This window comes from Andrena cerasifolii, chromosome 11, assembly GCF_050908995.1.
Source record: "Andrena cerasifolii isolate SP2316 chromosome 11, iyAndCera1_principal, whole genome shotgun sequence".
NCBI lineage: Eukaryota > Metazoa > Arthropoda > Insecta > Hymenoptera > Andrenidae > Andrena > Andrena cerasifolii.
This window is the reverse complement of record NC_135128.1, coordinates 7,750,486-7,767,521: the sequence shown is the minus strand read 5'-3', so window position 1 is coordinate 7,767,521 and position 17,036 is coordinate 7,750,486. Positions and strand designations below refer to the sequence as shown.

The following is a 17,036-nucleotide window of genomic DNA, read 5'->3' as shown; positions in this document are numbered from 1 at the left end:
AGCGTGCTCGCAGGATCCGTTTCAAGGCGACCAGGCCCAAGGTCGACGAGAAAGGGAACTCGGGTGCGCGAGCACAATCGCGTTTCTCCAAAGCCGATTCCTCGCGCGCGTTTCGCTCTGTCTCTGCGTGCTCCTTTAACGAACCACGAGCCAACGATTCCACGGCATTTGGAGGACTCTCGCAGCCACTTTCAGGCTCCCATATTCGACGTGCATAAAGGGCGAAATACGATCACTCTCTCTCCCTCGATGTGCACCGTGAAACGAATGCAATCTTGGACGTCCTGATCCAATAACACCTTCCCCCGAGTGCAGTCGGAAACAAATCCGAAACACTCTTACGCGATATTCCCATTTGTCTTCGGAGGTATCGCGAGAAGAATGCCGTGCCTCCTAGCCAATATTTCCATCCCCTTGATCCCGATATACCCTGAATCCGTGCGCTAGCAAACTGGCTGGCAATATTCTCGCACGAGTTCGCGGTGTCTCTTCCCGCGCGGAATAGGTAACTCGAGCAGCTTCCACAAGCGAAACAATACCGGCTCGTATTGGAAATCCATGGACCGCTTTGAAGGAAGCGATGCCAACGGCTGATAGAACGGCGCGCATGCAAACAACCTCGCAGTTATTTTATAACAAAGTTGCTCCGTGCATTTCGAGATTAGGCGGGGCTTCCTGCGCGTTTAGAGTCTCTAACCCAGAGCTAACGTTCCGCGATATGCTTTCCGCGTGCACGACGACTCTATCCCGACGTTCCTCCCACCAGACCCTGCTATTCATCGACGCACAATAATTCCCGTAATTCCACGGCGCGCGGGCTATTCGCATTCGGGAAAGCAGCTTCCATGGGGCGCGGATCCGCGCGGATGAAAAAGGGATCGGGAACTCGCTAGAATACCTGGGCGCAGACGGTGGGGCGTAGGATAACGTGGAAGAGCCAGAAAAAGGGAGAAAGTAACTCTCAGCGCGGGAGTATTCGCCTTGGTAGTCGTTGTCCTTGCTCGGGCTTATTTTAGAGAGCAGCGCGTCCAATCCCCTTCAGGAAACTTTACGCCCGCTTGCCTGCCAAGCGGAATCAACCTTTGTCCAAATTTCGACCCGGTGGATAGATTCTCTTAACAGAAATGCGGACGGTGCTGTCGAATGTTAGGGCTAAGGGAGCTATCTTGAATGACCAGGAGGTCTCGGTCGAGAAATCGTGGAGGAATAATTTCGAGAACAGGAAGGAGCATTTTGTGCTAACTGACTTCAAAAAAGAGGTTCTCATTTCGATGTGTATGAATGTATGTTGGTACGTATTGTTTGTCCGCGAATTTCTCCGTAACTACTGGACCGATTTTCGTCAATCTTATTGCATTTAGTTTAGCTTGAATCAACCCAGGTCATGGAAAAAGAATTATCGAAATCGGTTCAGTAGTTTTGAAGTTGCGCCAAAAATAAGAAATCTGTTTCAATATTATTGCAATCTTCCGTTTCTAGTCAACGATTCTTTTTTTACGAGCAGCTCCTTTTGTAAGCCTGTTCGTATTTTTTAAAATAAATGTAGATATAGAACTTAAAAATAACAAAAAAGTGAAAAATAAAAAATTAACAAAAAAAAATTAAAACCGAAGTCTTTTTCTTATTTAATCTGTGACTCTCAATTTTCTTAAGTCGGCGCCAGATTTACACAGTACAAGTGATGAGGCGCCGACTTAAAAAAAAAATTGAGAGTCATAGATTAAATAAGGAAGAAACTTATTTTTTACTTATCAGTGGATTTTTATATTTCTGAAGTCAGTTTTAATTTTCGGAAAGAGAATCCCAAAGCTCCCGTGCAGACGACGGCGATTCATAAAATTGCGCTCGAAACGCTTCTCGGTACACCGTTATTTATCACGCCGCGCGCAATCACGCTCGCGAAATAATTACCCCGCGAACTTTCCGCCGGGCTTAATGCGTTTCGCGAATTCGCCGCGATAATTTACAGGACGCTATAAATCGCAGGATTTACAGTGCCACCACGGCGCGGCCATACTGTAGCGAGCCTTGTACTCGAAATTAACTTACGACGGGCAAGATTCTCGTCACGGAGCGTGCTTCGACGACCAGGACGAACCTGTTCCGTGACTCTTCGCCCCGTAAAACCACTGGCTCCCCTTACGGGCACAGTTTTTGGTGGTTCGACTATCCCTTGAAAAAAACGAGGGACTTGAATTGTTTCGCCATGAAATATTATAGCCACTTGTGGTTCATTAAGGGATGCTGGAGCTTGACCACTCTACTTGGTGGGCCTCCACTCCCAGTCGATTAGGATCGGTGGACAGTAGTAACGTTCCGTAGGCGTAAAAAGTGATAAATGTGTGCCTCGAATCGGAATTCTGTCCACACCGGAGTGCCATTTTCGCGTGACGAACGACCGCTTCTGCGACGGCTCGCGTACACTTTTTTCCGTCCAATAGCTTCCGCTGGTTCGGGATTTATTGGTAATTGGAAAAGTTGCTATCGCCGATGCACGCAGGATACAGGCTCCATTCGTAGCCGGACCTTTCCGCCCTGTAACAGAATCCATCCGCGGTTGCTTCCGGCCCGATCGGGACCAGTTAACGAAGTTACCTCGTTGAATTTCTGTCTTGTAGCCTGGCCGCTGTTTAAACGGAATTCCCCTCGAAAGTTGGGCGTCGGAACTTTTCAATTATCGAGACTCGAGGCGCCCGGAGTTCCGGATTAAAGTACTTGTTTTCTCGCGGTAATTTATCGGTTTGAAAAGGATCTGAAAGTCGAGAGTCCTCTCCCAGCTCCTCTACCGCGGCTAAACTCTCGCAACCTTTCGCTGCGAATCTTCAGCGAAAATCTTTCGCCTGTGATTCACCAGCAGCTGGCCTCGTGGGGATGTGAATCGGTGCCGATGAACCTGGCGCGATTCTATTTTCCAGCACGGAGGCTAGCAGGTGTGCCTGTGGCGTTTACTGTTAATTGGAATAGATATTGCAAGTCGGATCGCCACTGGATGGACAGGAGCGGGACAGCAGCAGGTTGCAGTCCCGTCTGCCGGCGACCTAACGCGGTTAGCCCCAGGGTAATAATTGCGGCCAGAACATTGCCTTCTGATCGAATTGGGTCGTGCCCGATCCCAGCTACCGTCACGCACCTCTCCAATTATCGCGATTCGCCGTTGCGTTACCTGTTACGACGATTGTCGCGCCGCTTGCGCAATCCCAGCGCCCACAGACGCTAGGCGCAATTGGTGAATAGCATTCTTTATTCATGCCTGCCGGACACTAGTCATCGCGTTCACTCTCGGACGTTTCCTTCGAGCCGTTAACAAGGACGCTCTTACTCCAGACGAGCAATAAAACGTGCGCTCACCCGGCATATGGGAGATCGATAAACTTGAATCGCCGAGTATCAGACGGCTCGCGACGCCAGGTGTTTGCGAAGACGGTAATCGAATGAAACGCTCGGCGATAATTCCCCGCCACGGGTTTTTCGCGCGGAAACGAGGCCCCGTTCCGTCACTTATTACTTATGCAGCTTCTACCCGGACCGGAGGAACGCTCCCGGTTCGAGGAAGGGACGGCGAAAGGGACAGGCGGCGAAGAAACGCCGCAGTTCGCTGCACCTGACTATTTATAACGAATCAATACGAGCCGTCGGCCGTCGCGTTCTTCACGTGCTCGATGCCGGCACGTGCAAAGCGACGGGGACGCGTCGGTTTCACGCGGAAACGGTAAAAACAGGAGCAAGCAGGGTCGCGAATCGCGGGACCTCTCGGCGCAACGGTATCGCAAGACGCGAGACACTATCCGACCGAGATGCGATTATGCATTCGATAATGCGATAGTAGGCGGGCGTCCGACAAGCGTCGCGTCTCATGGGATAATCGCTCCTGTTCGTGCCCGGCTATAACTTGGGCGTTAATTGGACGAGGCTTGAATTTGTCGTGCCGCGAGATTAACGAGCTGGGCGTGCGTGAACCGCGATTTATCGTCACGACGGACAGTCCTCGAGAAATATCGTTTTTCCAGATTTAATTTCCCATCGAGGCGCCGTCGTGACGGGGACGATTAAATTTCACCACGCGGAAATTGCCCGCTCTCTGCGGGGATATTGCGAGGGTCCGAGTCGCGGGGGGAGCATTTTGCGAAATCGCGATATTACGCTCGCCACTGACAATGGGGCACACGGAGACGGTGATACAGAGTTGATTGCGATTTTAAAGAGAACGAATTGTCCGTCCACCTGTTCTTCCCGCCTCGCCTCACCCCCCAACCTCCGATGACGAATCCTCCACGCTCACGAGTGTCGTTACGGGCTTTTAGTTCGTCCGTATCATGCACCGTGGCGACGAATGAGATTGCGGATCGCTGAAAGAACGATAAATCGTTTACCCACCGACCGATCGGGGAAGAAGGCCAAAATGTTCGTCGCTATGGTGCTGCACAAGCACAGCAAGCACAACAATGGGAACAACTCGAACCACCATTCGAGCAACAACAATTCCAACCGCACAAGCAACAATCTCAACAACAGCAACCACGTCAACAATAACGTCGCCAACTTGAACCAGGCGTTCAACGCGAGGGCGGTAAGTGTTGAAATTCTGGAATATTTTCAGGAACCCACCCTTACAGCGATGGGTACTTCTCTTTCGTCGCTTCGTTCCTGCGATTCTCTTGTATCGAGCTTTGAATTACATAGCAAACGAGTCGTCATTTCGGATGGTTTAATATTACACGCAAATGCAGCGTGCGTGCACCTGTTGCTCTCCGGTCGAAACGAGACCCGTTCGATTAATCGAAGTGACAGTAATCTCGTCGCGATTAAGCGCGCGGAGGGAAACGCATTGGAACCGGTAATACTTGAAATCGCGTTAAAAACCGTTACGCGGCTTTGACGGGGCGAAGCGAATTTTTCACCCGCGGCGTGTTACGCTAACAGCTCGTAATAGCTTGTTACCGTTCCGAGCGATTCGAGCAATGTCGAAATTCCATGTTTTTTCGCCGGCGACGTATTTTTCGCCGACGTTTTCCGCGCGATTTCGCCCGCTCTCCCGTCCCACTAATTTTCCATCCCCGCGTCCCTTTCTCCGCGGACGGGGAACCAGACGCCGCGAACCGTAACTCCGCTGGGAAGAGTGGCGCCTTTTTGGCACGATTCGACGGGATTTTCATCTCCCGTCGGCCAAAACGTCGGCTGCTCCTTTCGGTTAACGCGCGTCGCCGGGAGAAGAAAAATCCTTCCGCTCGACGGGAGACGCCGTTCGCGGCGCAAAGGGGAGTTATCTTCGGCGGCGCAGAAATCCCATGGAAACGCGACGATTTCGCTGACGCGGACGGGGCGTCTCGGCATGCGGATGATGCGTCGCTCCCGAATTTATTCTCCTCTTTGCCTCCGCGTTCCCCTTTCCCCCTCTTTTTTCCTTCCCTCACCTTTTACTCAGCGTCCCTAATTCCGCCGTAATTCACTTTTATTTCACGCCTCGATCGCTCGGCCCAAGATCATCCCCCTTTTCACCGGGCAGCGTCTTTCGTAGCCGAGCCCGGTTGATTTCGTTTCGTACAGTTCGTTAGGACGCACCGTCCCGGTTTCAATTCCCCTCTGTGTGTGCCTGAGTTAGATATGGGAATCGCGGGCTCTCCGTGTTTGAAGTTGAAATGGGTCAACGTTATTCGAGCAGCGACAGATAGACATCGTCGGGGGCATTGTTCTCGGATGCATCGTAACGTTAAACTTTGTTGTTTCCTTGAAAAATGTGACAGTCGTACACGGTTCCGAAGTGCTGTGTAAACTTCGTGTCTCTCGTTGACTAATTACTTATTTCCTTTTCTAAAACTCCATGTGCGGAACAAACGCTGATAGGATACCCGCGAACGATATCAGTTCGCGATCCAATTTCGCTTCAATTTCTGTCGCGGATTGGCGATAGACCGTCTATCGATATTCGTCCAGCGTGGCTCTCTTTTTGCTGGAAAACTTGCTCGATTGTTTTTCATCCCCGTGCTTGAATTTCTGCCCCCTGCTCCCTGGCCCCTTTCAAGTAATTTCCCTGCGGCGCGATTTGCATCCTGTTTGCCGGTGGGTGGTCGGTGTATTTTTCGAGGGCGCGTAGAATAGGGTGGAGGACTAGGAATAAGTTAATTGCATCTATCGGGGCCTGTACGTCTCGGCCCACCTCCCCCCCAGTCGCTGCTCCAAGAGGTTTGCATGCAAATGAACCCAGCGAGATTAAATCCTTTGTGTCGCTCGGCCCTGATAACGAACGTGTTAAAGGACTCGCCCGAAACGCTATAAATTAACAAGTAGATTAAACTGTCCATCGTCTGGGTCTCGGTATTCCCCGTCGCCTCAGTGTTTGCATTCGAAAGGGTCTTCCTTCGGTGTTGTTAGAAACACTGTCTGCACCCAGCTTGATTTCTCCTCGTAATTTAATGTTTAATCCAGTCTTTTCATTAGAGGGATGAAATCGATGAACTTTTGCGCGATTACCCTGCAAAGTATCGTTACACCTTCTGTCTCGGCCGGTTGCTTGCCTAGCAAAAAGAGGATTCCAATCTTCATCGGCCTCTAATCCCCGCGGAAAACTTCTGATTAAATTTTTTACACCGAGATAATCAGGGGAGAACGTGCCGCGTTGACGAAGTAAACGTGCTCATTAACGATGCAGTCGGATTAAGTCTTCCCCCGTTCGTTATACCGAACGTGTTTGAAGGACTCCCTCGAAACGCTATAAATCGCCTAGTAGATTAAGCCATTTATCATCCGGTTGGACGCGTGCCTATATCATTTCCAGCCCCGGATCCTTCAATCGCGATCCAAATCCCCGTGGTAAATCACCCTCGCGCGATTCGCCTGCGATCCAGGTCGATGTTTTTTTTTCTGGCACCGGTTGAAAGTCTGCAACTCACGCGTTCGGCGTTTATTCTCACACCGCGAGCGCGAGATCGTTGCGTTCCCTATCGAGATCGTCGGCGAAGTTGCGAGAAGGGAGAAGGGTGAACATTAAACGCGAGCGTCGAAGGGTGAAAGTGTCCCTACGTGGCGTGGAACAAAGGCAGTTAAATAGATCGAGGAGAAGTGGATTAACGCTCCGTTTTCTTGAGAGAAACCCCTTCCTGTATCCAGGGAACACAACCCTTTCATGTTGTCAACCCTTTTCCTGCGCCATTTTCGTCGTAACAGTCCACTGTTTTCAAGGATCTTTGCATTGCCTGCGCGTTCCTCAGTAATCTTCATTTACTAACTTAATGAGCTGGAGGAACCGGTGCTTTAATCTTCCATAGTGTTTCCAGCGGGCAGGAGGCTTGAAGAGAAAGGAGTAAATTGACCCAGCTATTTTTACCCATAATTTCAATCGACAGAAAGGAAGATTAAGCGTGCCGCAGTGTATTGTAAAGAGAGGCGGTCGAAGGTTGGACATGGACAAAGGAACTTCGATAAGCTCGATGCTCGTAGAAATAGCGAGCTTTCAAGAGAGCCCAATAAATTTCTATTCTTCCCTTAAAATCGAAGGGCTGCTCGTTTCTTTGGCCTCGGCTGTATTCAGACCGCAGCGCGGGCTGTACGTGAACCGCAAGACTTTGAGAAAGATCTCTTCTACGGCAGTAGAAGAAATCACACTGGGGAGTTTCGAGGGAGAATCAAAAGTTTGAAGAACATCGTCTGGATTAAGCGACTCAGCATTCGCAGCTCTGTAATTCGATCGCCTGTTGGAAGTTCTGGGCGAAAGAATTGATTCGCTTAATTAAGGACCTCCACTCGAAATTCATTTATTTATTTATTTCTCTTGCACGGGTAAGAAATGGCCCTGCCAGCCGAGAATCCACCCTCGATTTTACTCGAACGGGGTGGCAAGGGCTCCCTCGAAGCAGCCCTGGTGCTTGCGATGGCACGGTTATGCTTGAGCAATCAGTGGACAGAAGCCCAGTCAGTGGTAATCAGCGCGATTACACCGGCTGGCCGTTCAAGTCCTCGCAATTGCCGCTAATGCTGGGCAAATTGGACCGCTGTTTCGATTTTGCAAACGGAAAATCAAAATACCGCGCTGCCCCCCCTCAGCATCCCCCCGATGAAGGGAAGATGACACGGCATCGGCCGTCATTTCCGGAGATTCGAAAGCGATTATCGATGCGTCGAGGGAATATTTGATGAGCGATTTCGAGGCGAATTTTGACGCGGCCCCCCGGTGTTTACCGAATTCCTCGATCCCTATTCCCCAGTCGGGATTCATTCGCTGGCTATTAACTGCTGGGAAATGAAGGATTTCGCAAACAGAACGGAATCGATTTCACGTGCGCCGGCGTTTAGAAAGGACACGACTCTCGCGCGGCCTTTTAAAGCGCGCGGTGCATTTGATATTCGAGGATCCGTTAGGACTCGGTGCTCTATTTTCCTTCGCCGCATTTAATCGAGTAGCCTGCACACAATTTTCTCTCATAATCGATTCCACGGACGCTGCCGGCTGCTCCCGGGACAAAGGCCGAGCAATTTTTGCCCCGCTGGATGCTGGCCTGGCGACAGAGCCAGCTAAATGGGAGGTTTTTGTTAAAAGCCAGCCGAGGCTCGATCGATGAACATGAAGCAGCGGTCACACTGAAGGTATCCTTCGCCAAGAAAAAGAGTCCATCGACGCGGAGCGCTGAATCTCTTTTAGATGAAGCATCTCCTCCAAAGTGGACCATAAAATTCAACTAAAGCTGATGACCAACGCTCCAAAGCTGGGCCTTCCTATACGCGACTGGACGCAACGTCAAGAGCTTCGAAGTCGATTTTCTCGAAAATGAAGCGCGACATCAAAAAAAGTTGCTGCTCCTTTTCAACTCGAAACAAGTAAATAAGTCTAGAAAAAGGAATGAAATTTTTTCATATTGCGCTTCATTTTCGAGAAAATCGACTTTGAAATTAAGCTATCCAGAGGACGGTCCAACCGAGATTCTCTGTCGACAGTTCGGACATACGCAGTGTCCGGAGTCACGTGGACGTTCCGAGAGATCGGGCGACCAAGTTCGCGAGCACCGGAGGGAAGAATTTAATTACACCGTATATGGTGGCGCTTAAGTACGAGCGAGCAAACGAGCCAGCCAGCCAGCGACGAAATGAGAAAGGAAAGAGGGTACGATGTAACGGGATAAGTGGCAGTGTCAGGCGTTGTGTAATCGGCCGCATGAGAAAGGTCGGTGGAACCGAACGATCGTTGCTCCGTAAACCGGTGGACGTGCCGTGGAAATTCCGATGTTCCTCGCAAACACGACAAACGGCCAGATTTCAGCGTTGTTTAGCCAGCTCCAGGGCATCCATTCGCGAAACGGCCCCGCAGTTTTTCCTCTCTCTGTTTTTTTTCTCTTCGAAAGAACAAAGAGGACTCGGCGCAGTCGGGACTGCCGGGATGATCCTACCGCGTTACGCATCAACCTGCTAATTCCCCTCGTGAAAATTTCCTCGCCAGCGGCCGCGCGATTTTCATTCGTCGCCGGGCCGCAGACCTCAAAAGTAACGGGAAATTCGAAAGTAACTTTCGATGCTCGGCTCGAAAAACCGTCTGACCGTTGACTCAAGCTGCACCGCGGAGAATCGGGTGGTTGCAGCGGCAGATCCCCGTATGCCGAGCACGCGCGCCTCAGATGTCTTATCAAGCGCGGGGATTTTATATCGCGCAGCTGGGAGTCGGCGAAGAAGCCGTGCGCGATCGGTCGGAGGATCCTATCGCTCGTCCATCACCGGTTTCCTCTTTCTTCCGTAAAAGGCGGCTCGAATTGGTAGCAATCGATAGCAGAACCAAGTGGCGTACGGTGGAAATTGCTCGGATGCGACCAAAGCGGGGAGAAGCGGAAAAACGCGGGCGATAGCCGTAGGTGGACGCGTCCAATAATTAACCGGCTTCGCATCGTCAGTAGTTACACCATTAAACACTTACGGCGGCCGCCATTAATGCATCCCACGTGCATTTCCCCTGCGGCCAACTAACAGGAAGCCCTCCCAATACGAGCGCAGGGGGCCAGGTCTAATGGTAACGATGTAACGACCTTGCCGGCGCAGTATCTTCCGGTTACGAGCTTCCTGATGCCAGCCGCGGCCCGTCTGCATCGTAAAGCCCGAACTTCGCCCGCGAGAAGCGCAGCCGGGGGGTCGGCGCTTTTATGATCCGCCGTCCGACCATCCGAGAGAAGCTCCCCCGTTTAAGGGTAATCGGCTCGGGACCGTAAATAATACTTTCGGCCGGTCCGAAAGAGATATCGGCAGGCTCGTAATAGCCCGCTCTTCCTGATCGCCCTTTGCCCGACACGTTTCTTCATCCCTCGAGAAAGAAGTCATTTCGATTCCGTTAGGTGCCACCGCAACGTCGTTCCGAAAGATTATAGGCTGCGTTAGAAATAATTGGATACCGTTGGGAGCGCTGCCCGTAATGGAAGCGTCGAATTCAAAGTTTCGATCAGTGGTAAGCCGGACCCTTTCAAACGGTCCCTTGGGTCCTCGGAATTCTCGCCACCGCCGGGGGAAAAATCGAATATTCGCTGAACCGTTATCCCACCTCGGTGTCCTTTCTTCCTGTCGCCAGCTATCCATTCTCCTGCGAGGATACGGGAAGCTTCGTAATGCTGAAATTGGCAAGCTTCCTAGAAACTCACACCGCGCGATAGCAACGGTCCTGTCCATTGGTATTCCGTTCTCGGAGGCGGTGTCATCAAGTATTTACTAACGATCGCAACCCTTCCCAGATATTATGTATGAGACGATCGAACAAGCGGGTGGAATCGAGGCCTGCCCCGTTTAGGATGACAAACTCTAGGCGATAGGTGGGGCTCCGGGATGCATACGTTGTCTGGCTAGTTACGGGTGTAAATCTCCTTGCCAGAGCCGTCGTAGATCGAGATTGGACTCGCGTCGGATCAGAGTTGGGCATTAACTAAATAAAAAGTTATTTAAATAACGGATCAAGTCAAAGTTAGGTAGTTTAACTTTCGCTCATTTGACGAATAAATTTTTCAACTTGAACTCCGCGGCTCGAACACGCGCCAGAAAATTATTCAACGCTGGAAAAAGTTAAATTTATAGTTGAAATTAAAGTGGAAAAAGTTCGACGAATAAAAAAATTAACTTGATTCGTCGAATAAAGTTAATCCGCGGCAACTTTATGCGACACACGATGAATATTTTTTTGATTATTATTCATTTACTCGAAATTTCATTTGAATATAAATTTTGTCCATCTCTGCATAAGATCGAGGTGACAAGGAGGGTGCAGCTGCGTTGTTCTACTTGAGAATCTCTCGCAAGAATCTTAGGATTACAAGTAAAGCCACTGACGAAACCAGGGTGCAAACTTGGACACAGAACTTTTCGATACGAAATTAATTGTCCCGTGATTCGACGTGGAATCACCCGATCGAGCCGACGATTATGTAAAGCGTGTTGTGGTTAAATTGCGGAAGCCTGATGGGTACGCAAACGCTGGAAATTTTCGTGATTGCAGCATGTCAAATAGTCGGAGTTTATCGTTCAAAAGTAAACAGTATATCTGCGCTGATAGTCGTTAGGTTAGCGTTTGGCGTGTAAATTATAGTAAAGTACTGGGCGTGGAAGTTTGATTGCTGCTGTACAGTATTTACCGGCTCTGTTAGCCCGGCAAACGTTGGCAGAAATGCTGGCTACTGTTGCCCGCGCCACGTGAAATAAATTTATATTATTGTTTCCGCAGTCTCGCGTTACCGTACCACCGAGCCAGAAACTACGTTAGAACATTTCCCGTTGCAAAAACCATCGAGAAAGCGTCCCTCGTTCGGGTAAACGGAAAGTTAGGCACGTGAGACGGAGTATCGTTGCTCGAAAAAGACGGTCGCGAGCTTTTTCCATGTCCCTGCGGAGCTCTTGCGAGAAACGCCGCGTACTTCTTGTTACAAGCGTCTTTCCACCTAAGATGGATGTATCTGGGAAACTTTCGATGCCTCGAAAGATTCTTCTGCAGCGACGCGGAGAAACTTCTCGGCCGAGAACTTTGGAGCTCCCTCGAAAATTTCATTAATCCCCGCGTCTTGGCGCGATGTCGCCGCTCAATTTCGAACAGTCGCAGCCTAGCAGCAGCTACATTGCAGTATCCCCGGTCTCGTCAAATGTCAAAGCAGCATTCGAAAGGAAATTGCTCGGTCTCCTGCTGTGCAATGGTCGGCTCGCGGCTTGAGGAAACGGCGGAACTCGGTCGCCGATCTCGAATCGAGCGATGGGAAATTAGGCTATCTGGTAGGACGCCGTGTATCGGAATATCAAGCACGGCGACGGGAAATATAATTTAGAACGTCAGGGTAGCCGAGACGACGCGGAGAGTTTATCGAGGCAGGCATCTCGCTCCAGTCTTTATCCAGCGTTGCAATCGACGGCGAAAATTTCATCACCGGGAGAGCCACGGAGTCCCCGTGATCGGCCGAGACACAATTGGGGCAAATCCGTTACGTGGCCGACCCCATGAACGTATTTCTGACACTCGATAAGGCGGGTGTATATTGATCGGCCGACGATTATGTCACCCCTGTCCTGGCACGGCGCTCCGTGTCGCCTCGTTCCGCTCCATCATCCGTGAAAGAATTCTTTTCTCCTCGTGCGTGCAAGCACGTCGATGGCGGTCGCCTTGGAGAACAGATTTAAGACGACTCCTATCGAATTCTAAACGCGATCTCGTGCGCTCTAATCTCATCCCCGATCAACACGAAACATACCAGTATCCAAATACACGAAATCGAGCAAAAGGGATCGGGCGAGCACTATAATATATAGTAGTGTATATATTTTATTACTAGATGATTGTATTAATAGACTTTCTGCAACTGCTAATGGTTTCAACGACTTTGTCGACCTTTTCCACGGGTTCGTAACCATCTTCAAATCAGCTGTATATGTACTCGACACCAACGGGCCTCTGTTCGTAAGTAAATAAATAAATAAATATTTTTGTCTACTGTACTATGAACAGTTAGAAAAAATACTAGATTTCCGATACATGCATAAAATTCTACAATTTTTACTTACTTTCTTATTCCATGGTTGCATCAAAACTTTAATTTGTGAATTTAAACTTAACAGGGAGGATTTTTTCTGTAACGAATATGAAGTGGTGGGAAGAGAGGAACAGAGTCAGTCTATCTCTCATAAAAAATGAGCACCTTATATGTGTTAATTTGGACTTTCAGGGCAATCAAACTTTTGACACGTTTGTTAAAGATATTAAATTAATTAATAATTCAAAATGCACAAAAATATACATTGAAAAAGATAAGATGCCGTAAAGGACTGCATATATTTTCCCGAAAAAGAGTTGGCAACCTTAGTTCGCACCAGTATTTCGTTTCGCTCGGGCGTTCGCGTTCTCCGGCGAATAATTAAGCTCCGTTGATTAACGCCGTCGCAGGCCAGTGAAATAAAGCCGAATCGAATCAGCCGAAGGCTGTGTGCGCAGATATTGACGGATATACGTGTAACAGTAAACGCCGCGACGCGCACATTCGATTACTCGTGTTAGTCTCTAGAGCCCCTCGCGATATCTCGTCGCCTTTCACTCGGCTATACTTCGCGCCATTGTGCAGCCGCGGTTGTGCAACGATATTTTAGTTCTCGCCGATTGCAAAACGAAGCGTACGTATGCGCGATCGTTAACCGCTGCATTGTCTTCGTTCTCGTGACATTCCTCCAGAATTCGGCCGCGGCTTACGTGGATGCTTGGTGAACGACGCTCTCGAAGGTGCCGTTAATCGCATTTTTATGCCGAATAACTTTCACGCGAGACAGAAAGCCTTCCCTTGCGTATTCGACACGCGTGTCTCGCGATCTGGGTTTCGGTATCATCCTGCGATCGCCTGTGCGCGTGGATCGTCCCTTTCCATGGAAAGTAGTTACCAAGTATCGCCAGTTTACGTTTTAATTATTTATCCCTCATAGGTATTTTCGCGCGGAGTTCTTGGGAACGATTTTTATATAAATAAGTGACAACAGGGCGTTGCTTTAGCCTAAAAAAAAAACAGTGTCTCATTGCACCTGTGAAACCGAGTTAAATAAATTATATAATCCTTTAAAAGAATTTTAGTAACTGAAAAAATTCAGTCTAAAAAAATATTACGTAAGGAAGAGGGGAGAGAGGTGGAATATAAAATCTTGCGAATTTTTATACTGAAAGAGAGAGTAAGAAATCGCAAAAATTATCCTTATGTAATTTAAGAATGGCCCCTTTGTAATTAATGAACTGTTTAAAAGTGAAGGAACGCTGGAACTATGCTAAGATGCTCCGTTGACAGTGACGAGTTCAGTCGTCGGGGAGAAAATACGATCACGCCCCGGACGAATTTTAAATCGCATTTGCCCGCGTCCAGGTGTACCCTGGCTAGTATTAAAATTCATTCTGCGCGGATGATACCATTAAAATTTAATAGCCATCCAGCGCGCGACCTCATGGTTCACCCCTTCTGTCCCGGCGTCGAGTTCCACCCTTCATCTCGATAAATCCTCCGAGAAATACGCTCCTCTATCCGCCACGGACGCTTCTGGATCTGCTCGTCAAACCGCGCTCGCCAGCACTTACAGGCAATTCGAGGATTTATTTTTCCGCGGCATTATTTATGGACTCGCCGCTCGGCGGGAGATAAATTCAGCTTTCAATCGGCCTGCCTGGTGATCGATCGCTCCTCTGGGATGTGAAATTGATCGAGCATATTAGAAGCCATTGGCGAGCTGCGTAATTTTGGACCGTGGCATCGCGCGTGTTTGATATTCATTTCCCTAAACGCTCTTCGAGGACCTGAGTCATAATTAATGGGTGCATTAGGTTCGGGATGGCAGTGAATGGACCACCCAGGGTTCGCGTTACACGGGGAAAATTCCACTGTTGGACGCAAAAACGGCCTCTGGTCAAATTTTTCAAATCTAGAGCTACCCAAAACAAAAATATTGCTCAAAACAGTAATATGTGCAGATTCAAAATTTGCAATAAATCGCTCATTTGTTATCGGATTTGCATGAAACGTGCACCAAACCATGTAGAATTTTTTTTTTGCATAATTCAAAAGCTGTAAAAAATGGAGCTGCACCTCTCTTGCTGCAAGCTCCTCAGTTTTGAGTGGGATTGGAGGCACTTGCTTTTAGCTAGTAGAGATTCTACATTGCACAAGAATTGAAAGGCAATTTTGTTCGTTCGGTATCAGAGTTTTGTTAGATTTAATCGCCAGCACGACGATCAAGTTTAAATGTCGCGGTGTTCTGTCCGCCGATCATGATTTCTTTATAGATCACGGCTCCGTGGGTAGCCTCGCGTGAGCACGTGTAAGTAAAATAGGAGTCGACGTCGTACAATCCAATTCGCGGCGGGGCAAGCTTGTTTGTTATATTCCCTCTCTCTCGCTTTACCTGTGTTATCGATTTCATGGCGCCGTTCGAGTCCACTCCAGCCGATAGCTGTCTTCGATAGCTTCGATTGCGACGTATCGATTGCGACATTCTTTACAGCTCCGGGCTGAGAGAAGTTTCTAAAAAGCGTTCTCACTCTGGGCGATCCGGTCCAACGCCATCGTGTCCCATGGAAACTCTGAAGATCTGGTGAAACCTTACGATCGACGGTGCCCGAGCTCCCTCTCTAATTTCTCGGATAGGGAGCGTTACAAAATATGGTAATGCAGTGAACCGCGATACGGAAGACCGGCGACTGCACTCGTTTACCTACTCGTTCAATCCACGGATTTCCATTTCTATCGCGCGTCGATTTCGACGGTTTCACAGCCAGTGCTCGATAATTGAAACAATGTTTGCTATAGGTATCCAGATGACTGACGAAGCGGCATTGCAGAATATCGAAATTAAAACGTTGTTCATCGCGATGGCCCTGAACGTTGCTCAACCGTGATCGTCGAACAATAGCGCATCGAATAACGCGACTTCCTGTTATAACGTTCGCTTCCGCTTGATCCGTACGCGGAAACTGAATCCAGCTTTCCGCGCCTACTAAAGGGATTAATCTTCAATTTATTGTTACAAGCAGCTCGCGCCGGGCGCAATAAATTGCACGCTTTCCGGAACGTCCCCGTTCGAAACTGGAGTTGAAGTTTTCCTGCGCGACGCGCCAGATGGAACGCAGTCGCGTTAAATCCGGCGTAATTATACGTAGATGAGAAATAGCTGGTACCGTTACAGTTGTTGAACCGTTCATTAGAATGTTCCCCGTCGGATCACGCGGAAACTGGAAGCACAGCTCGTCCGAGCTCCAGAAGACGTTGTCGTCATCCCAGCAGCGATAATCACTGACTATGACCGCGACCGTTGCTGAAACATCGCGAATAAAACGAGACTATCCATTGGCCGCAGTTGGGCAACGATTTCGTCGCTTTCTCCGCGGTTTCGATTATTTCTCCTAATTGCAATCGTAACGCGGTAATTGTTACGTCCGAAGAAAGTGGTGGTGAAATTACGCTGCCATCTTCTGCACAGTCTCGTGCACCTTTAGCAGAAATAGAAACGCGTTTGGCAGAGGGATCGGTGTTACTGGAGTCAGGGGCGGATTTTGGTATGGGCTAAGTAGAGGCTACAAATTTTGAGGAGCAACAAATTTTGGGGGGCGACGAATTTTGGGGAGTGGTAAACTTGGGAAAACAAAGTTTGGGGTGAAAAAAATTTTGGGGAGTGATAAATTTTGGGGAGCGGCAAATTTTGGAGAGTGCCAAATTTTGGGGTGCAAAAAATTTTGGGGGGTGACGAATTTTGGCTAGCGGTAAACTTGGGAAGACAATAAAGTTTGGGGTAAAAAAAATTTTGAGGAGTGATAAATTTTGGGGAGCGGCAAATTTTGGGGTGCAAAACATTTTGAAGAGCGCCAAATTTTGGGGAGTGCCAAATTTTGGAGAGCGCCAAATTTTGGGGTGCAAAAAATTTTGGGAGCAGCAAATTTTGGGGAGCGCCAAATTTTAGAGAGTGCCAAATTTGGGAGCATCAAATTTATGGGGGCGCTAAATTTTGGGAAACGACAAATTTCCAGGAGTGATACATTTTGGGGAGCGATAAATTTTGGGGCGCGACAAATTTTCAGCGAAGGA

General features: G+C 48.9%; 1 protein-coding gene across 3 annotated transcripts in view; it reads left to right on the top strand.

Moving 5' to 3' along the window:
- Gckiii (Germinal centre kinase III) overlaps positions 1 to 17,036 on the top strand; it is a 90,784-nt gene that overhangs the window by 37,592 nt on the left and 36,156 nt on the right. For 2 of the 3 annotated variants that reach the window (XM_076823156.1, XM_076823157.1), the window contains exon 2: positions 4,302 to 4,567. The exons of the other annotated variant lie outside the window; for it this stretch is intronic. In XM_076823156.1, coding sequence (XP_076679271.1) covers positions 4,331 to 4,567 — 237 coding nt within the window. In that variant the 5' untranslated portion in view covers positions 4,302 to 4,330. The remainder of the gene's footprint in view (positions 1 to 4,301; positions 4,568 to 17,036) is intronic. 3 annotated transcript variants of the gene reach the window in all.